This window comes from Peromyscus maniculatus, chromosome 21, assembly GCF_049852395.1.
Source record: "Peromyscus maniculatus bairdii isolate BWxNUB_F1_BW_parent chromosome 21, HU_Pman_BW_mat_3.1, whole genome shotgun sequence".
Lineage (NCBI taxonomy): Eukaryota > Metazoa > Chordata > Mammalia > Rodentia > Cricetidae > Peromyscus > Peromyscus maniculatus.
This window is the reverse complement of record NC_134872.1, coordinates 5,892,765-5,913,933: the sequence shown is the minus strand read 5'-3', so window position 1 is coordinate 5,913,933 and position 21,169 is coordinate 5,892,765. Positions and strand designations below refer to the sequence as shown.

At 46.1% G+C, this 21,169-nt stretch overlaps 2 protein-coding genes and 1 long non-coding RNA gene across 3 annotated transcripts in view; 1 reads left to right on the top strand and 2 right to left on the bottom strand.

Annotated features, from left to right (window-relative positions):
- Positions 1-1,225, bottom strand: part of Bltp3a (bridge-like lipid transfer protein family member 3A) — a 47,993-nt gene extending 46,768 nt beyond the window's left edge. Inside the window, exon 1 of the mRNA XM_006983123.4 lies at positions 994-1,225. Coding sequence (XP_006983185.2) covers positions 994-1,037 — 44 coding nt within the window. The 5' untranslated portion in view covers positions 1,038-1,225. The remainder of the gene's footprint in view (positions 1-993) is intronic.
- LOC121824769 (uncharacterized) lies at positions 571-3,088 on the top strand. The gene is made up of 4 exons (XR_006066749.2): positions 571-692; positions 2,269-2,357; positions 2,739-2,831; positions 2,950-3,088. It is a non-coding gene; the product is annotated as an uncharacterized LOC121824769 (long non-coding RNA).
- Positions 3,089-8,760: 5,672 nt separating this feature from the next.
- Positions 8,761-20,482, bottom strand: Snrpc (small nuclear ribonucleoprotein polypeptide C). Its single transcript, XM_076558361.1, has 6 exons — positions 20,385-20,482; positions 20,053-20,095; positions 18,322-18,430; positions 16,186-16,275; positions 13,421-13,525; positions 8,761-9,079 (listed from the first exon to the last, which is right to left on the bottom strand). Exons 1-6 carry the CDS (start codon positions 20,390-20,392, stop codon positions 8,955-8,957), a joined length of 480 nt encoding a protein of 159 aa, XP_076414476.1. The 5' UTR covers positions 20,393-20,482; the 3' UTR covers positions 8,761-8,954.
- Positions 20,483-21,169: the final 687 nt, after the last annotated feature.

Below are 21,169 nucleotides of genomic sequence, written 5' to 3'. Positions count from 1 at the left end.
ACCATTTGCTAAATACAAGGAGAAAGGACTGAAAGGCTACATCAGCACAAGCCCGGGTGCTTCATGTTGACTGGCAACACACGCAAAACACACACACACACACACACACACACACACACACACACACACACACACACCCCTCTTTTAAACTACTATCCACTGTGCAGACAAACTGCATCCCTAGAGGTACTTGAGACCACCTAAATGAACAACCACCACCGACCCCAGGTTAGAAAAAGGAAAGAAAAACAAACTGCAAAGCTAGCTCCCAATTTTTTGCAGCCACCAGTTCGAACAAGTTGCACCATCACGTGGAGACCAGGAAGGAGTCCTTCAGATACAGCTGAAAGTCGTCTTGCTGGTCAATCCCTCCTGCCCCAAATACCGAGCCACAGAACGGCTTGACAGAAGGCTGCAAAGCCCAAGTGGACACTGGCTGTCAAAAAACTTCCACGGCATCTTACAGGGAAGGCTGCCGAAACTTTATCCCCAACTCCGCCGACCTTTCTCCAATTAGTCCGTGTAATGAGAAGAAAGCGGGAAGAGAAAGGAGGGAGGTCCGAGAGGAGGACGAGCCTCGGGTGAAGGGCTCACATCTTTTCAAGGGTGATGCAACAGGGTCAGACAGAAGAGGAGGAGCTCGCTGCACAGAAGCCAGCCAGCGTCGCCGCTGCAAATCTAAGGGGACGCGGGTAATGCAGCACCGGGCGGCAGAGCGAGCAATGGAGCGGGGGCCGGGCGGCTCCCGGGGCGGCAAGGGGCCTGGAGGGCTGGGCAGCGGTGCCCAGGAGGAACCGGCTGGCCCGGCTGGGCTCCGTGCGGGTCCTGGGCCACGAGAGAGCCCGGTGACCCGCGCAGGGGGAGGAGGGGCGGGGGGGGGGACGCAGCGCCGACAACGGCCGGCGACGGTCGGACCGGGGCCGGGCGGCCAGGCGCGGCCTGGGAGAGACGGGGTTTCGGGAAGGGCCCGGGTCCGCGGGGTGTAGCTCTCACCGGGACAGGTGCTTCAAGATCTGCTTCTTAATGATCCCGGCCATGCCGCAGCGGCGGCCCGCCTGCAGGGCGGGCAGGCAGCCGTGGCCTCCTCAGCTGTGGCGGAGAGGCGCCCCCTCACCTCGCCGCGGCGCGGGCACCGGCTGCCGTAATCACAGCGGCCGCCATGGCGCTCTGTCGCCCCCGCCGCGGCGCCCGGAGTTCCGCCACGTTCCCACCCACCCGCGCGCGCGCGCGCCGCGCCGCAGCCTCCCGCGGAGACGAGCCGCGACCGCGCCGTGCCGCACGCCGTCCTCCCGGCTCCCCGTGGCGAAGGCGCGCGGCGAGGGGCGGGGACGCGCGCGGCGGCACAGGCGCACGGGCTGAGACGCCGGGGAGCCGAGGCTCACGAGGCGAAAGGCGAGGCGGCGAGGGGCGGGGACTACGGGGAGGGGGAGGGGCCTACGCGCCGAGGGGCGGGGTTCTCCCCGCCCGGAGCTGGCCAGTGGCGCGGGGCTTTGCTCCCAACACTCCTGGAGGCAGAGACAGGCAGATCTGTGAGTTAGAGGCCAGGCTGGTCTACATAGGGAGTTCCAGGACAGCCAGGGCTACATTGAGAGGCCAGCCTAGTCTACTTGATAGGGAGTTCCAGGACAGCCAGGGCTACATTGAGAGACCTAAATCCAAACAAATAAAAATTAGGCCGGGCGGTGGTGGCGCACGCCTTTAATCCCAGCACTCGGGAGGCAGAGGCAGGCGGATCTCTGTGAGTTCAAGGCCAGCCTGGGCTACCAAGTGAGTCTCAGGAAAGGTGCAAAGCTACACAGAGAAACCCTGTCTCGAAAAACCAAAAAATAAAAAAAATTAAAATTAAAATACGCAAGTGTCCTCTGGACGGTTCTTGCAACCTCTAAGTCTGAAATCTCACGCTGAGGACTATGTGCAAGGCCCTGAGTTCCATCCACAGTACCAAAGGAAAGCGCCTCAAATCCTGAAGAGCAAGGACAATAAGAAATGTTCCCAGTGACCCTGTCTGACATACTATTCTAGTGATTTTGTGCCAAGAAATCTGACTGTTAGTGCTTCCAGTTTCAAGAAAAGAAGTCTCTGCAGTTATTAAACATCTATCAAATACATAAGGTCTTTGTGGTAAAATGTCAGACGAGCCTTCAGGGCTCTGTTAAACACAGGTGGAGCAGGCTTGCTCCACACGTCACCACTATATCTAGGAGTCTAAGATAACATCTGACCAAAGCTATACAACTGGGACAAGGACTGAATCCTGTTTCCATGTAGGACGATGGCTCAGTGCAAGGATCTCATTTCCCAATGCAGCGTTCTGACAAACTGCTGAGAAGTCAGGACTCCAACCAACCACACCAAAGGTAAACAACATACTTTGCATAAAGTTAAAAAAAAAGAAAAAGAAACCCAATCTTCCTATTGACCAGTGTTATATATGATTCAAATGAAGGGGGGTGGGACCCGGCATACTCAGCAATGTCTTCCAACTGCCCTTGGAGAAAGAAGCAACCATGCAGATGAGTGCTACTGTCTTCAATTGTTCTTTAGTGTGGTTTTACTCTGTTGGTTAGTTGAGGTTTTGTTGGCAGTAGTGGGTATTAAACTGAGTGCCTTGTGCAAATGAGGTAAGCACTCCACCGCTGACCTACAGCTCCGGACACCCTCCCCCCCTTTTAAAGATGTATTGTTTTTATTTATGTGTGTGTTCCTATGTGAGTTTATGTGCACCATGGGCAATGCAGGTACCTGCAGAGGCCAGAAGCTGTCAGATCCTTTGGAACTGGACCTACAAGCAGTTGTGAGTGCTGAGAATTGAACCAGGGTCCTCCAGAGCGGTAAGCACCTAACTGCCATGGCTCCATCCCACAGCCCTTCTAGTTTACTCTTGACTTGATTTTTTTTATATTTATTGATTGATTGATTGATTGATTGATTGATTGATTATGTATACAGTATTCTGCCTGCATATGTGCCTGCAGACCAGAAGAGGGCACCAGATCTCATTTCAGATGGTTGTGAGCCACCATGTGGTTGCTGGGAATTGAACCTCTGGAAGAACAGCCAGTGCTCTTAACCACTTAGCCATCTTTCCAGCACCACTTGACTTGATGTTTTGAGACAAGGTATCCATATACAGCCCTAGATGGCCCAGAATTTGCTTTGTAGATAAACCAGGATGGCATCAAACTTACAGCAATCCTCCTGCCTCTGCCTCCTGACTGTCAAGATTACAGCTGTGCATACACCTGGCTATACTGTTTTATTCACTCTAATTAAAATTCATTGAACTTTCACCAATTGTCATAAGTTTCTCCAAAACTTTATTCCAAGACAAGGTGTTTCCAGGATGGATTTTTTTTGTTTGTTTGTTTTGTTTTGTTTTTTGTTTTTCGAGACAGGGTTTCTCTGTGTAGCTTTGCGCCTTTCCTGGAACTCGCTTTGGAGACCAGGCTGGCCTCTGAACTCACAGAGATCCGCCTGCCTCTGCCTCCCAAGTGCTGGGATTAAAGACGTGCGCCACCACCGCCCGGCTTCCAGGATGGATTTTTAATTAAAAACAGTTTGGGCTTGCTCTTCCTGCTGCCTGCCAATCCAAATGTAGAACTTTTTTTCCCCAGCACCATATCCGCCAGTGCACTGCCATGCTTCCCACCATGATGATAATGAACTAAACCTCTGAACCTGTAAGCCAGCCCCAATTAAATATTTTCCTTATAAGAAAGAAAAGGGGGGGGGGGGGCTGGAGAGATAGCTCAGAGGCTAAGAACATTAGCTGCTCTTCCGGAGGTCCTGAGTTCAATTCCCAGCAAACGTGTGGCTCACAACCATCTATAATGAGATCTGGTGCCCTCTTCTGGCATGTGGGCATGCATGCCGGCAGAACACTGCATTCATAATAAATAAAAATAAATCTTAGCCGGGCGGTGGTGGCGCACGTCTTTAATCCCAGCACTCGGGAGGCAGAGGCAGGCGGATCTCTGTGAGTTCGAGGCCAGCCTGGTCTCCAAAGCAAGTTCCAGGAAAGGCGCAAAGCTACACAGAGAAACCCTGTCTCGAAAAACAAAAACAAAAAAAAACAAAACAAAAAAAAAATCTTTAAGAAAGAAGGGAGGGAGGGAGGGAGGGAGGAAGGAAGGAAGGAAGGAGGGACACTTTGGATCATACACAGTAGTACAGTCTGTAGTACTGGCTACTCGGGAGGCTGAAAAAGAAAGATATTGAACCCAACGATCCAAAGTCAACATGGCCAGCAAAGGAGACCCTGTCTCTAAAACAAAACAGAGTGGCACATGCCTATAATCAAAGCACACAGGAGCATGAAGCAGGGGATCAGAATTTGAGATCAGATTACATGAAACCATATATATAAATATATATATTGCTCAGGAGTTAGGAGACTTGCTGCTATTTCAGTGGACTGGAGTTTGGTTCCTAGTACATGTTAGGCAGTTCAACCACCTGAAATCCAGCTCCAGAAGATCTAACATCATCTCCTGGCCTCTGAGACTAACCCCCCTACACACACACAGCAGACATGCAGACACATATACACATAAATTAAAAAAATTTTAATTTTAGTAAATTAAATAAAATTAAAATTCTACGTCAGAGGTGGTGGTGCACATCTTTAATCCCAGCACTCAGGAGGCAGAGGCAGGTGGATCTCTAGAAATTAGAGGCTGGCCTGGTCTACAGAGTTCCAGGACAGCCAAGGCTACACAGAGACTCTGTCTCAAAAATCTAAATAAGACAAAATTCCAGCCTGGTATGGTGGCCCACGGCTTTAATTCTAGTGCTAAGGAGACAGAGGCAGGCAGATCTCTGTGAGTAGGGGTCAGCCTGGTCTACAGAGCCAATTCCAGAACACCAGGTTTGTAGAGACCCTATCTCCAAAAGAATAAAAAAATTAAAAAAAAAAAAAAGAAAACTAAAAATAAACGTAACTAAAACACATACTTTGGACAAAGCCTCCCTTTTGAAGGATGGGTATCAGGTACCTCACCTGCTCTAGCTCCTCACACAATGCAATGGCACCTGGAAAGCACAATGGGTCCCAGGGGACTGAGAATCCACAGGAAGAGTAGGGAGAGGTGGACTGTGGAACTGGCCATAGGAAAAGGCAGCAAGGCAAACCTTAGGCTTATCTGGAAGTTATTTAAAAACCTAACTGGTTCTACAGGCTTTCTCTGCATACTCCAAGAGTGGAAGAGCCAAACCAGAAACCTGCTGCATCTATGTGAAACTAAGGAAGAGCAGGCAAGGTGGTTCATGACTCATCCCAGCACTTGGGAAGCTAAGGAAGGATCATGAGTTCAAGGGCAAGTTGAGGTATATGATGAGACTCGGTTGGAAAAATAACGAAAATAGCCTGACAAGATAGTGCACTCTTAAAATCCCAGGACTCACAAGGATGAGGTAGAACTGCTGTGAGCTCAAGGTCAGGCTGGGCTACACAGCAAGTTTCAAGCCAGCCTAGGCTCTACAGCACATCACTAGCTCAGAACCGCAGCCTGACAGGGAGCAACTCTGCAATATCAGCGTATGGAAGGCTGAAACAGGACTATTAGAAATTCAAGGTCAACCTCAGCTACATAGCAAGTTCTAGGACAACCTGGGTTACAAGACCCTATCTAAAAAAAAAAAAAAAAAAGAGGGGCTGGAGAGATGGCTCAGCAGTTAAGAGCACTGGCTGCCTGGGTTCACTTCCCAGAACCCACCTGGCAGCTCACAACTATCTGTAACTCCCATTCCAAGGCTTCTGACACCCTCACACAGACACACATGCAGGCACAACACCAATACACATAAAATATATTAAAAAATAAAAATGTTTAGTAGCTTTTCTAAACTGCAAATTTCCCAGTCCCAGATCTATTAATCCCAAATCTAGATTTATATTTAGAAGCTAGGGTAGGCAAGAAGACAAGTGGGGGGGGGGGGAGCTGCTTGTGTTACCCACTCTCCACCCTCCCCCCACCTCTGCAAAAACAAATCTTAAATCTTTATTTTGAAAAGGGACCCTTGTGACCTGATTACATCAACCATGCCTGCAAACTGCTGGCTTGGGCCACTCTCTGCCCTCACACAGCAACAGCACCATTAGTCTGGCAAGGATACTTTGTTTGCGTGGTGATTTTTAATAACTCAAAATACAGGATACCAGAAAGGGACAAACTTTTCTCCCCTCATTCCTGTCCCTAGCTACCATTTGCTCTTCCTGAGCTACTAATATCAGTTATTTACCTAATACATAGGCAAATAGAAACAATTCCTTAAGGGCAGCAATGAACTTAAAAGAAATTATCTGCTATTATATATATACAGAACCAAGCATGTCTTCACTTTTTCTATCAGTACACACAGCATCTCTTTCTCTTTAAATCCATTATGTAGCCCAGTGTGGTGGTGCACACCTTCGATCCCAGCACTCAGGAGGCAGAAGCACATCTGAGGCGAGAGAGAGAGAGAGAGAGAGAGAGAGAGAGAGAGAGAGAGAGAGAGAGAGAGAGAGAGAGAGAGAGAGAGAGAGAGAGAGAATATACCAGCTTTCAGGAGGCAGAGACAGGCAGTCCAGCTTTTTAAGCCTGGAGACAGAAATGGTATGCCCTCTATACCTGCATATTGGCCAAGCTATTTCTCCATGGCTGCCTGTGAAGTTGGAAGCAGTCATGTGTCTAGGAGTGTGGTTGGCCTGACCAAAAAGTAGTTCCAGAGCTGGGGAGGTGACTGGATGGATAAAGTGGTAGCTTTGTAAGCATGACAGGAATTTGGAACTTCAGCACCCACATGAAAGCAGGGCTGGTATAATGGCTGACTGTGTCCCTGTACTGAGAACGGAGATAGAATCCCGGATGCAAACTGGCTAGCTAGCCTAAGCAAATCATTGAGCTCTGGGTTCAACAGGAAATCCTGCTTAGTAAACAAAGAACAGTGATTGAGGAAGACATCTGACATCAACCTGACTTCCACATGTGTCCACTTACACATGTACACAAACAAATGCAACAAGTTCCAGATTGACAGCCAGCAAAGACAGAAATCTATTTTATAGAAGCAGGGAATTAAATTCTTGCACATCATGAGCTGAGAAATGGATGTGAGCTTCAGAGGAAACAGCCCATCTGACACCTGCTCTGTACTCTCAGAAGACTGACCAAAGTTAGCGTGCTCCATGTCTGAGCTACAGAGCTGTCTCGATGAACTGCATGCCCCTTTTGCTAACTGGATTTGGGGACCTGTGTTGAGGCAGCCTGAACTTGGAATTCATTCACCTCTGCACAGATGCCAAATCAAGTGGCCTAGAGAACAGAAAACCTAAAGCGGGGAGTTAGTAAACTAACCTCTCAGTGCTGTGCTGGATTAGTTAAGTCCTGTTGTTTTCCCAGGCTCATTCCAGATGCTGTGAAGTTGACAGTATTAACCACATCTAGAAATATGTACTGTTTTAACTACTGAATCTTTTCAGAATTAAATACACCAAGTTAAATCAACTCAGAAAAAGAACCTGCATAATTTTACAAACCTTGTAGCTATCAAGCCACTTACTGGCAAGAAAGCTGAAGTGGTAGCGCACACCTGTCATCCAGCACGAGGAGGTGGAGGTAGATAGGGTCAAGGGCAGCCTTAGATGTACAGTTGGTACAACATGGGCCACATGAGGCCAACATGGACTACATGAGACCCTTTCCTACACTGGGCCCCCACCACCACCACAGCAAAAGACTAAGGCGGGGACCTGAGAAAAATGAGTAAATGGCTAAAATGGGTAGAATAATTTACAGGCGTGGCTAATAATCAGAGTTCAATCTTGGGGAGTCAGATGGTAGAGAGGACCAATTCTCAAAAGTTGTCTTCTCACCTCCACTACTCACCACATACATATACAAATGAATGTAACAAACAAATGTTTGGTTTTTTTAGATAGGGTTTCTCTGTATATAGCCTTGGCTGTCCTGGAACTTGCTCTGGAGACCAGACTGGCCTCGAACTCAGAGATCCACCTGCCTCTGCCTCCTAAATGCTGGGATTAAAGGCGTGCACCACCACCGTCTTCTAGCCATGAAATAAAATAAAATAAAAAAACCGTATTGATGTCCAAGCCAGGTATGGTAGTACACACCCACAATCCTAGCATCAAGACTAGCCTGAGCTTCTAAGATCCTATCTCAGCCAGGTATGGTGATGTCAACATCCTCCTCCTCTACACACTGACTGAGGTCAGCTTGGGCCACTTGAAAAATAGGTCTCAAAAATCAAATAGGTAAAGCTGGGCAGTGGTGGTGCAAGCCTTTAATCTCAGCACAGGAGGCAGAGGCAAGCAGATCTCTAAGTTCAAGATCAGCCTTATCTACAGAGCAAGTCCAAAAACAGCCAGGACTACACAGAGAAACCCTGTTTCAAAAGAAAAAAGAGCCGGGCGGTGGTGGCGCACGCCTTTAATCCCAGCACTTGGGAGGCAGAGGCAGGCGGATCTCTGTGAGTTCGAGGCCAGCCTGGACTACCAAGCGAGTTCCAGGAAAGGTGCAAAGCTATACAGAGAAACCCTGTCTCGAAAAACCAAAAAAAAAAAAAAAAAAAAAAAAAAAAAGAAAAAAGAAATAAAAAAATCCTATCTGAGCACCCAAAAGAAAAGTTTTCCAAAGTCCTGAATGAGGAAATCGAACTAAACAGACAGGCAAGCACTCACACCATGGCCAAAGACTCGCACGTGGGACATGCTGGAGAACAAGCTAGCAGCACACGGCTGGAAGGAAAAGGACACGCTTTTAACTAAAAGAGCTGACGATTTTATTTTCACATTTCACAATATCAGTGAAAGCTGCACTTTTTTTGCCCCACTTCTCTCTTCGGAAGGGGAAGCCTTCCTGTCATGCAGCTAGAAAACACTCAGGCTCAGCACCGTCATCTCCTGGTGAAACAGAACAAGAAGTACAAAGTGATAAAGAGCCTTTCTGCTCTTATCTGTCTGGCCGAGTCATGCCAGGCCGAGTGGGCACCATCATAGGTCGAGCAGGAGGTCTCATCATTGGAGGCCCAGGCATCATGGGCATGTGGCCTCCCATGGGTGGCCTCATTCCAGGAGCTATAGACAAAACAAAGGAAAGAGGAATGAGAAATAACATTCAAGAGACAGTACTATGGGATTTCTTTTTTTTTTTTTTTTTTTTTGGTTTTTCGAGACAGGGTTTCTCTGTGTAGCTTTGCGCCTTCCTGGAACTCACTTGGTAGCCCATGCTGGCCTCGAACTCACAAAGATCCTCCTGCCTCTGCCTTCAACTGAGCTGGGCGGTTGTGGTGCACACCTTTAATCCCAGCACTCGGGAGGCAGAGACAGGACAGATCTCTCTCTGAGTTCGAGGCCAGCCTGGTCTACAGAGCAAGTCCCAGGACAGTCAGGGCTGCACAGAGAAACAATGTCAAGAAAAAAAACAAAAAAACTAAAACTTGGACCCTGAAAAATACTAGAAAAAGACACACAACAGAAAAAAATGCAACAAATTAATCAAATTTTAAGTTAAAGACATCAAACTAAGATAAAAGTCAGCACAGAAAGCTCTGGGAATCCTGATCTAGTGACAGCAGTGGCTATAAATAGACCACTGTTCACAAGGCACCAGGGACACCAGTTCTGCCTTGCTCAGTTTGTTTGGTTCTTTTTTTTGTGTGTGTTTTGTTTTTTTGCTCTTGTTGCTATTGCTGTTATTTTTGGTTCAAACAGGGTCTCTCTATTATATAGCCCTGGCTGTCCTGGAACTGGCTATGCAGACCAGGCTGGCCTCTACCCCTCTGCCACCCAAGTCACTGAGATTAAAGGCATGTGCCACCACAATTAGCCTGTTCAGCTTTTTTAGTCAATTATCTCCACTATGTAACAGGAGCTGTCTCCTCCATGTCCAGTCACAGAGGACAGTCTTCCCATTAAGTGACTGCTGGGAACTATGGGAAGGTGATCAGACCCAGGCTGAAAATCTGATAGTAACTGCAGTTAGCCCAAATCACGAAAAAGAGCAGGCCATCAGGAATTATACCAAATGGAATACACAGAATTTCACTTTGCAAATGCAGTTTAGAAACTATTAGTCAATTCTGTATGTGTCTGTGTGCCAGGGAGGAAAGGCAGGCAGCAGAGAGTAGAGAAGCAACATGGCAGCCTCAGTGACTGTTTAGTGACTGTCTACTCCTCATCTGGATGTGGGCTCATCAATATTCATTTTGCTATTATGCTCTATAATTTTTCAGCTGTATAAATTCTTTTATAAATTTAACTTTATGTGCATTGGTGTGAGGGTGTTGGATCCCCTGGAACTGGAGTTACAGACAGTTTAGAGCTGCCATGTGATTGCTGGGAATTGAACCCTGGTCTTCTAGAAGAGAGCCAGTGCTCTAAACCGCTGAGTCATCTCTCCAGCTCCTATATAAATTCTTTATAAATATCGAATTCTACAAGCAAAGTCGCACTTGCCTGTAATGTCAGCACTTGGGTGGCAAAGGCGAGATGAGAAAGTTTGAGGCCAGCCTGATTACTTAAGCTCCAGGCCAGCCAGGGTTACACACTGAGCCTTTATCTCAAAAAGGGAAATAAAATAGTAAGTTGGGGGCAGGGTCCACTGAAATTACATTGTTTAAGTAACTAATTTTGATTAAAGCTTGTGTTATAAATGGCTCAAGAGGGGGCTGGAGAGATGGTTCAGAGGCTAAGAGCACTGACTACTCTTCCAGAGGTCCTGAGTTCAATTCCCAGCACCCACATGGTGGCTCACAACCATCTGTAACGAGATCTGGTGCCCTCTTCTGACCTGCAGTCATACATATTGTATACATAATAAATAAATGAATCTGTAACACACACACAAAAAAAAGCTTCCCAGGAAGATGGAGCCAGATCACAACACTGGCCATTCACTAAAATAAATAAATATAAATATAAATAAATAAATAAATGGCTCAGGATATAACCATATTCAAAGTTGGATGAGGGTCCAAGCCTGTAGTGCCAGCACTCTGGAGACAGAGGGTTCCTGAGTTCAAGGCCATCCTGGGTTACAAGAGTAAGAGTAAAATTATTTTTCAAAAGTCAACATATCCTTTTCCCCACCATAGGAAGGTGGTTGATAGAACAAGCACTCCAGCACGGGTGCGCGTGCGCACGCACACACACAGACACACATGCTCACAGATAAATGTGAGGAATGACAGTAGGTACAGAAGCTGTAAGTAAGGACCAGTGTCGAGGGCAGCATGTTCTCTGTACTCTGAGGCCCACGAGCACACGCACACTTGGCAATCTGGGTATGTGTGTCTACAAGAAACTGCTCCAGATCAAACATTACACACTGGGCACCTGAGTATTTGTTCTCTTTGCTGTCCACAGTGGACTGAATTCAGATTTGCCAATAATGTGATTTCATACAGAAATCGTAGGCTCCTTTCATCTTTAACTTTACTATAAGGTCTGGGAACACATATAGGGTAGTAAGATGGGTGTGATAGCCATCCATGTCTTGAGACCCAGCTTCAACATGTACACACGATGAGAGCCAGCCCCTGGAAACCTTCTTTCCCTTTCCCCATCATTTGCTTTTATTGTGTTGTTTGTGTGTTTTAAATAGGGCCTGCTACAATGCCTATAGTGCCTCAAAATATTCTCGAGTAATTAGGATCACTCAAGAAGGATTACAGGCATGTGCCACCATGCCCAGGTAGATCTCTTTCTATGGCTCACTCATTCCCAGTTCCCAACTCTTTAAACTAAGTATGTTATTTTGTGACACTAATTTAGAGAACAAGCAGGTCACAGTGGCACATGTCTTTTTTTTGGGGGGGAAGGGGAGTTTCGAGACAGGGTTTCTCTGTGTAGTTTTGGTCCCTGTCCTGGAACTCGCTCTGTAAACCAGGCTGGCCTCGAACTCAGAGATCCTGCCTCCCGAGTGCTTGTATTAAAGGAGTCCGCCACCGCCACTAAGTGACATGTGTCTTTAATTCCAGCATTGCAGAGGAAGAGGCAAGTAGATCTCCACGAGTTCTAGGCAGCCTAGTTTACATAGTGAGACTCTGTCTCAGAAATATTAAATAAACAATAACTGCATCTAAATCACCTGGTTATGTTTTGAGTTCCTAGGCCAGTAAATCTGTTCTCTATCTTCTCCACCCTCTAACTAACATCTACACGGGCCCACAGCGACACTCCTGGCCAGAAAGCTGTTTTACTTTGCACCTCTGTGCACCTTGTTTCTCCAGTTGAGTTGGAGGCACCACTCATCTATTTCCAAACCATGTTATGCCTGCCATTTTTAATACTGTAATTAGACAATTTAACTATTCCAAAACCAGTAAAATGTTTGAGAACTTGCGAGGCAGTGGTGGCGCACACTTTTTAATTCCAGCACACAGGAGGCAGAGGCAGGAGGATCTCTGTGAGTTCCAGGCCAGCCTGGTCTACAGAGCGAATTCCAGGACAGCCAGGGCTACACGGAGAAATTGTCTCAAAAAAAAACAAAAGAAAGGGGGGTAGGAGGATCAGAGGTAGCTGGAAGGCTCTAGATGACCAGAACATTAATTCCCTCCCTAGCAAGGAAGACTCCAGGAACTAGATTACATTGCAGTCTCCAACCACTTCAAGGAAATTGAAATTCCAGCTGAGGTGAGCACTGAGGAGGCAGAAGCAGGCAAATCTCTGTGAGTTCGAAATTAGCCAAGGATACATACATATTCCTTTTCATATTTAACAATCCGCAAGGCCTTGGGTGTACTCTCAGGCTCTGGCAAAAAAAGAACTCTAAATAGGAGGTTTGTGGCTGTGGCTAAGAGGTATAACTTGTAAGCACATCAAAGCACAAGGTTCAATCCCTGGCTACAAAAATAAAAAATAGTTCTCATAAGTTAATTTCATGCTAAATTAAAAACATAAACAAAGGAATGCTGGGCATGGTGGCACAATCCCAGCAGAGGGAGGCAGAGGCAGGCAGATCTCAAGACCAGCCTGGTCTACATAGAGAGCTCCAGGACAGCCAGAACTTGAAAGGGAGACCCTGTCTCAAAACCAGAAAAAAGAAAACCTACTAAGCCAATGGTTTCTAATCTACTGATCTTTGAGAGTGTATCTGCACTAGGAGGCAGCTCTACACCAAACAAAACAGAAGCCAACCTTCCTCTGCCCCAAGACACAACAAGCTCATCGACCTCATCGCAAGTGGCCACAAGTCAAACCAAAAAAACAGGAAGGAGGGATAAGAGGGGCAGCCTCATCCTGCTTTCATAGCACAAGGGCATTAAATACTATTCGATCCTATCGACAGATCAAGTCTTTATCATTAAACGCTGACCGAAGTCAACGTTACAATACTTACAGCTAACAAAGAATGCCCCTTAATGCAGAACTAAAACTCACTGCGCCGCAACCAAAATGTGACACATTCCAACTCACCAGGTCCCACGGGCATCATCCCAGGAGGAGGAGGGCCCATCATCGGCATCATGGGAGGACCTCCCATGTGGGGTGCAGGCATCATGCCAGGGCGAGGAGGACCCGCTAAAACAGACAATGGAGGCTGTGGTTAAGCAGGTTTGCATGCTGACACTCTAAATAATTATAAACTTCCTACAGTTTCCTATTCTAACAGTAGAATCACAAATATAACATGTCATAACTTTTACTTTGTGATTAAAAAGCACTAACAAAATCCCAGCAGTCAGGAGGCAGTGACATGTGGATAATGTGGATAGCTGTGAGCTCAAGGCCAACATGGTGTATTTAGCAAGTTCCAAAACAACCAGGACTACACAGAGAGACCCTGTTTCCAATAACAAAACAAAACATAAAAGTAGTAACAAGCCTGACTAGACAAAATGTAAAAATAAAGTGAGCCCCTACATTTGAGATGCTCTGGAACTCAGTATGCAGCTCAGTGGCAGAACATGTGCTTAGCTTGTCCAAGGCCCCTGGGCTCAATCCCCAGGACATTCACCTCTAAGAAAAACAAATCCCAGAGGCTAGAGCAATCACTCAGAGCACTTGACTCATCTTCCAGAGGCCCCAGCACCCACATGGCAGCTTACAATCACCTTTAACTAAAGATCTAGGGGACCTTTTTGTTTATTTTTTGAGACAGGATTTCTCTGTGCAGACCTGGCTGTCCTGGAACTCACTCAATAGATCAAGCTGGCCTCAAACTCAAGAGAGTCTCAGCCTCCCGAGTGCTGGGATTAAAAGCATGCACCAACATGCCTGGCATACGTAAGTTCCAGGGAATCTACTGCCATCTTCCAGTCTCTTCTGGCACCAGGCACACACACAGTACACTTACATACATGTAGGCAAACTACTCATACACATAAAATAAAATTTTAAGGGTGGGAGGGGGAAGAACAGGGGAACCCGTGGCTGATATGTAGAACTGAATGGTATTGTAAAATAAAAGAAAAAAAAAAGATGTTTTAAAAAAAATTCCACATTGATGGGACGTATGCCAAAATTAAAGAGAATATGATTCAATATTTCCAGAAAAAAAATAAATAAATAAAAAATAAAATAAAATTTTAAGAATTCTACAAAATGTGTTTGTTGTTTGTTTTGAGATAGGGACTCACTATGTAAAAAGATGCAGACCAGACTCAAAGCTAGAAAACAAAGAGGAGGAAAAATCTGGAGGCTTCAGTGACCTGGAGGCTGCACAAGCACCCGGAGGGTCTGACCGGCCATCCGTGGGCGACTCCTCTGAGCAGCCCAGTTCTTTGTTCACACCCATAATATACAGGATGTTTAGTCTCTCGGTCCAGTCCAGTCTGACCCTCGCAGGGGAGCAAAAGGACAATGAGCTAGAGACCCTCCTGTCCACTCCATGAACAGCAAGCCTCCCCGAGGACACAGGCTCGTGGCCCAATCCTCTGTCAATGTCCAGTCCTGACCCCTTCACGGGCTTAGGTGTGGTGGGATGTCTGCACACTGTGTGAAAGGGTGCTGTGACTGGTGTACTAAAGAGCTCAACAGCCAAGAGCTAGGCAGGAGGTATAGGCGGACATCTGGGCAGAGACAAAGGAGGAGGAATCTAGGTGGGGGGGGAGATGCAAAGGAGACATGGAGGAAGCAGAATGGGTGGTATGTGACAGAAAACAGAGTAACAGAAATGGGTTAATTTAATTTTTAAGAGCAACTGGGGCAAGCCTAAGCTAAGGCCAAGCTTACATAATTAATAAGTCTGGCAGGGTGGCCTTAAGAAAAATCTGAATACATAGGTAAGTTAGAAATTGGGAAAAGACAGTTTATCAGCTACTTAGGTCTTCTGGTATTGTGCTCATACCAATAAAGAATTTAATTTGTTCAATAATATCTATTCCTTTTGAGATCTCCAGACCTGAGGAGTCACAGTAACATTACAACTGAAAGTTAACCCTGAGGCAGGCACTGTGATAATCCTAGTGCTTGGGCGGCTGGGGCTAGAAAGTCTACTGAGTTTCACAACAGCCTGTGCTACACATTAACACACTGCCAGCCTGGTGCAGTGGCACACACCTTTAATCCCAGCACTCGGGAGGCAGGTGGATCTCTGAGTTTGAAGCCAGCCTGGTATAGAGAAGAGAGTTCCAGGACTGCCAGGGCTACACAGAGAAACCCTGTCTCAGAAAATGGGGAAAAAAAAAAAAAAAAAAAGAGGAACTGAGTTCAAGTTCAGTTCCCATGTAAAGTCAGGCAGGGTGTGTGCAGCTGTAATCCAGGCACTGGGGAAGCGAAGACAACTGGATCCCTGGGGCTCACTGGTCAGACTACCTGCCTAGTTATAAAGCCCTAGATCCCAGAGAGAAACTGTCTCGAAAACTAAAGGCCAGGAAGATGGCTCAATGGCTAAGGTCACTTGCTGCCAGGCCTGACAAACTGAGCTCTATCTCTCCATCCACCAAGCAGCAAGCAAGGACTCAGTCCTCCAAGTTTCCTCTGACTCCGCATACATGCCACAACATACACACACAATAAAACACCAACACCACAAGGTGGATGACTCCACGGTCAGCCTCGAGTCTCCACGTGAACACACGCACTTTCACACTCACACAGAGGAAACTGCACTGCTAAAGCTAATTCCATTTAATCAACTACCTATAGTCAACAGTATTTGGAAGCCTACTACGTGACAAGCTAATCATCAAAGGATAATCTGAGCAGCTGCACACTTTAGCATAGAATTTCAAACTTACGGAGACTGGGGGGAGGTGGGATCATGGCCCCTGCAGGAGGAGGAGCAGAGAATGGAGCTGGAGGTATCTTTCCTTGTTGAAATGCAGCCGCTTAAAATAAACAAGAAAACAAAAAATGATGTGTTAGGAATGCAGCAACTTGTTTACTAAAATATCCACCACCTTTCTCTGAAATCTTTACTTCACTCGAGAGTATTCTAAGTTCCTACTCCTACGGGTGGCACTACAGTTTGAAAACCACTGAGATACTCCATTGTTACAACTGCGATGGACTGATTTACGGATTTAGGTAATTATGGAATGGCACTTTGTGCTCCTCACTTCTACGGCTAAGATAACCGTTACCAGCGAGTTGGTGTGCTCCTATGAGCCCAGCATTCAACACATGCTGTTGGAGAACGTGAGCACCGGAGTTCGAGACCAACTTAGGCAACATAGCGAGACTAGTCTTCACATTTAAAATTTTAGTTTATAACCAATTCAAGTCATCAGTTTTATTTGGAAAATATACAATCCATACACAAAGGCCAGGCTCTAAAACATGTCTCCTCCCACACCCTGAGTAAACACAATATACTTTCCTTGCTTACTTCTACTGAAACAAATGCACTGAACCAGATGAGGAAGAAATAAATATCTGGAGTCAGGACACTGAACTAAAGGAGATTATCATCTTAACAGAAGACTACCACAATCAACTTCTTTATTTTTAGTTTTTTTTTTCTTTCTTTCTTTTTTTAACTTTTTTCCTTAGAGTACACGAGGCAAAAGGGAAAACAAAAGAAAATGGAAATTGTCTGGGCCAGGCGGTGGTGGCGCATGCCTTTATTCCCAGCACTCAGGAGGCAGAGGCAGGTGGATCTCTGTAAGACCAGCCTGGTCTACAGAGTGAGTTCCAAGACAGCTAGGACTATACAGAGAAATCCTGTCTCCAAAAACCAGAAAAGAAAAAAAAAAAGAATGCCTCTACACCCTTTCTGACTTCCACATGTGCATGCATGGGCAGACACCCACACATACAAAGGAAAAAACAAAAACAACTACCTAAACAAAACACACCAGGCAAATGTGTCAGGGACTTGAGAATCTGAGACAGAGGATCCAGAATTTAAGTTCATCCTCCACCACCCCCAGCAAGCTGGAGGCCCACCTGTGCCACATGACACTAAGGGAATTTTTTGAAAAAGCTATGTTTCAAATATACCCCCATGATCTACAGTAAATGCAGTCTTAGACCCAAAACACAGAAATGAACAAAAAGAATATGGCAGATAAACAGTGGTCCAGAACACATCCAGACTGGTTTTTTTCCCAACAGTTAAGGTTTCTTTTGACTTTTCTGCTTCTTTTTTTTTTTGTTTTTTGTTTTTGTTTTTGTTTTTGTTTTCCCAGACAGGTTTTCTCTGTGCAACCCTGGCTGTAATGGACCTTTATTTATAGACCAGGCCGGCCTCTGCCTCTCAAGTGCTGGGATTAAAGGCGTGCATTGTGACCACCACCTGTCTCTTTTTTCCAGAGCTACAAATATGAAAGCCAAAATAAAGTCTTTCAAACCCACTTCTACATTTTCCAATTATTATGGAAAAATCTCAAAATTGTCGATTGCAGGGGCTGGAGAGATGGCTCAGCAGTTAAGAGAATTGGCTGCTCTTCCAGAGGGCCCAGGTTCAATTCCCATCACCCACATGGCAGCTCACAACTGTCTGTTCCAGGAGACCTGACACTCTCACATCAACATACACAGGTAAAACTGCAACTCACATAAAAGTAAATAAATCTTTAAAAGAAAAAATTGTGGATTGCAATTTTGCAAAGATAGGTTCACATAAATGTGCTACAAAATCTTGTTGCCATTAACAGGAAAATCCTAGGCAACTCCATCTTCTCTACCCCACCTCCCAGTCTAACCAGACTGCACACAACTGTTTTCTAATGCATTACCTCGATGATTAATATTAATGTGTTCCTATATTCCTGGGATTCCTGGGAAACAAATGACCTTCTACTCTGCTCATTCAACACAAGCAAATAGCCCTGTGTATCATACAGAGCGAGTTGCTACTGTGGAAAACAGAGATGAAGATAAAAAAAAGAATGGGACCATTCTATTACATCGGGACAGAGACTGAGACATACTTGTTTTGTCAATCAGGCTCTGGGCCTGCTCTTCCATCCATTTCTGGTAGTAGTCTTTTACATTCTCTTTGTGTTTCCGACCACTGCAGTGTGTCTTTCTCACAGATGGCTGTAAAACAAAAAGGTGATGTCAGATACAGAAACAAACTTCCAAAATGAAAAAGCTGAAAAGCTTTGGCTCTGCATGGGTGGCCTGGCTAAGATGTTCAAGTACCTTTTACAAACACAGCCCTGCAGTGTACATCTTTACTAGACGTATTACCTAGAACAGGCTGGCACACTGTGGCCTGTGAGTCAAGCACCTGCTTTTGAGCACTGGAACACAGACACAGGCCCTTTCCTCCTTGCCCCTCTGCACTCCACTCCGAACTAGGAATGGAACTCAGAGCTTCTGCATTCTAGCCAGTTGCTCTACCACTGGGCTACACATCAGCCCCAACAACACAGTATTCATTGACTTACTGTCTAAGGCTTCTCTCTACAATAACAGACTTGGATATCATAGAGACTCCACATTTACAAATCTAAAATACAATCTGCTACTTTAGAAAAAGTGTACGTGCCCCTGGTCTGAACCATAGTGCTATTTTAATGCCCTCGGGTTTCTCCACAGGAAAATAGTAGCTTCAATACACTTAAGCAACACTGTTATGAGAATACAGTACTTAGGGTGGTTGTAGTGATGCATGCCTTCAATTCCAGCACTCAAGCTGGATAGTCTGGTCTACATATCAAGTTCTAGGCCAGCCAGGGCTATATAATGAGACCCTGTCTAAAAATAAAGAAATAATTTTCATTCAGAGAAACTATGAACACCAAATTTTGTTGTCGCTAAAGGGTTTGTTTTGGTTTGGCTTTTCGAGATAGGGTCTCCCATCTTAGCCAAAAATTCACCACAATACTCCATCTCAGGCTCTCAAACGCTGGGAAAACAGGCCTGAGCCATTAAAACGCACCTACCTTTCTCGCTGTTTTTATTTTTCCCAAGGCCTTGTGAATTCTAAACAGCAGTCTACACTGAACTACATTTCATTAGGTTCTTACACTTATTCCTGCTGATGAATAGTTAAGAATTCCCACAGAAGCAGAGATGGAGCTGCAATTCTATAAATTAAGACATTTCTTTCCATTTTAATAAAACTTTTGAATAATATGATATAATCAAATATTTGAGTTGCAGGAGCACACTCCTAGGTTTTGGGGAAGTTATTTTGACAAGGCCTCAATATGTATCCTACACTAACCTGGAATTCACCATCTTCCTGATTTAGCCTCCCAAGTACTGAGATTACAGGCAAATGCAGCGTCTGCACATGCAAACATTTTCATCCTCAAGCCCGTTAAAGCTTTATCGTTCTGCAAATATCTTCAAATTACAAGGGCCATCACTGGAAGGGTGTTAAAAAGGAAAAAAGAAAAAAGACGCTTCCCAATTACTTTCTTGTTTTGTTTTATTTTTCAAGACAGGGTTTCTATGTGTATCTCTGGCCATTCTGGAACTCATGCTAGACCAGGCTGGCCTCGAACTCACCCGAGATCGGCCTGCCTCTGCCTCCCAAGGGCTGGAATTAAAAAACGTGCACCACCATCCCCGGCCCACAATTACTTTCTGTGAACAGTAGTAGTAAAATTTCCAGCAGGCTGTAAAGCACGCACCTGGACCTAAATTAGTTAAAAAAAAAAAAAAATCTTATTCTTGCATACAAGATTATGAAAAGACGCGCCACTTACAGAATCATGGGTCAGGTACGTATCACAGTAGTCACAATAAAACCTGGAAAGACAAGAACATGACACTACTTAGCAGGTGTCCAAACAAACACAACACCTCAAACTCAGGTTCTAAGGCGTCAAACAAAGCGTTCTGACAGAATCCGGGGCTGCGTGCAGAGGGGCCGGGCCCACTCTGGAGGGGCGGCAAGAGCGCCTCGTCTCCCACCCGGCACCTCACCAAGACGCTCGCCTTCCCCGGGAAGCGCCAAGAACCAGGACCCGCGGGCGGCCGCCTTCACGGAGACCCGACTGACCACCCCAGCGCCGCCAGACCTCAGGCCCGCACTCACTTCGGCATGTTGCTCCGCAGGCCGTTGGCTGCCCGGTTCCGCGCCGCCGGGAAATGACGCACACAGCCCGCGCCGACACGGCCTCAGGACGGAAAAAAAAAGAGACGAGGGCGGGACTTCCGCTACGGATCTTTGCTTTGCTGGGGACGGCCAGGGAGTGTGCTATGAGTGCCTGTGAGGGTCAATCCGCGCCCACTTACTCGTGATTGGTTGTTCGCTCGCGGAAGTGCATCATTTCATTCTTTCAACGAAAGGTTCCAAAAAGCAGATTCTCTAGTATGCTCCCTGCTCTGCTGTAAGTGCTGGGAAAACAGCAGAACCGAAGCAGGTAGGTGAAATAGAGCAAATCAGTGGATAGCGATCAAAGTCTTACGCCTGGGAAAAAGAAGCAGGAAGAGGGGAGCTCAACTTCAAAGAAGACGGAGAAAACTTGCTAGACTACCACTGGAAAAAATTATTAAATTATTCCAAGCAATAAAGCCAAATATGACCTGCTTTTTATTACCATCCCTTTCTGGAAAGATGGCTCAGGTTGGTTAAGAGCACTAACTGCTCTTCCAGAGGACCCGAGTTCTATTTCCAGAACCCCTTTTTCGAGACACGGTTTCTCTGTGTAGCCTTGGCCGTCCTGAAACTCACTCTATAGACCAGGCTGGCCTCGAACTCAGAGATCTGCCTGCTCCGGCCTAGAGTCCCCAGTTTTAAAACTGTCTCACTGCAACCATGGTGGCTCACACCTTTAATCATTGCACTTGAGAGGCAGAGGCAGGCCGATCTCTGTGAGT

What these genes read in the sequence shown, in the direction of transcription:
- Snrpc (XM_076558361.1), bottom strand. An exon ending in CGTACCTGACCCATGATTCT is followed by an intron (nt 18,431 to 20,052) that starts GTAAGTGGCGCG and finishes TTTGTTTTACAG; the next exon opens with CCATCTGTGAGAAAGACACA. An exon ending in GAGCCTGATTGACAAAACAA is followed by an intron (nt 16,276 to 18,321) that starts GTATGTCTCAGT and finishes GTTTATTTTAAG; the next exon opens with CGGCTGCATTTCAACAAGGA.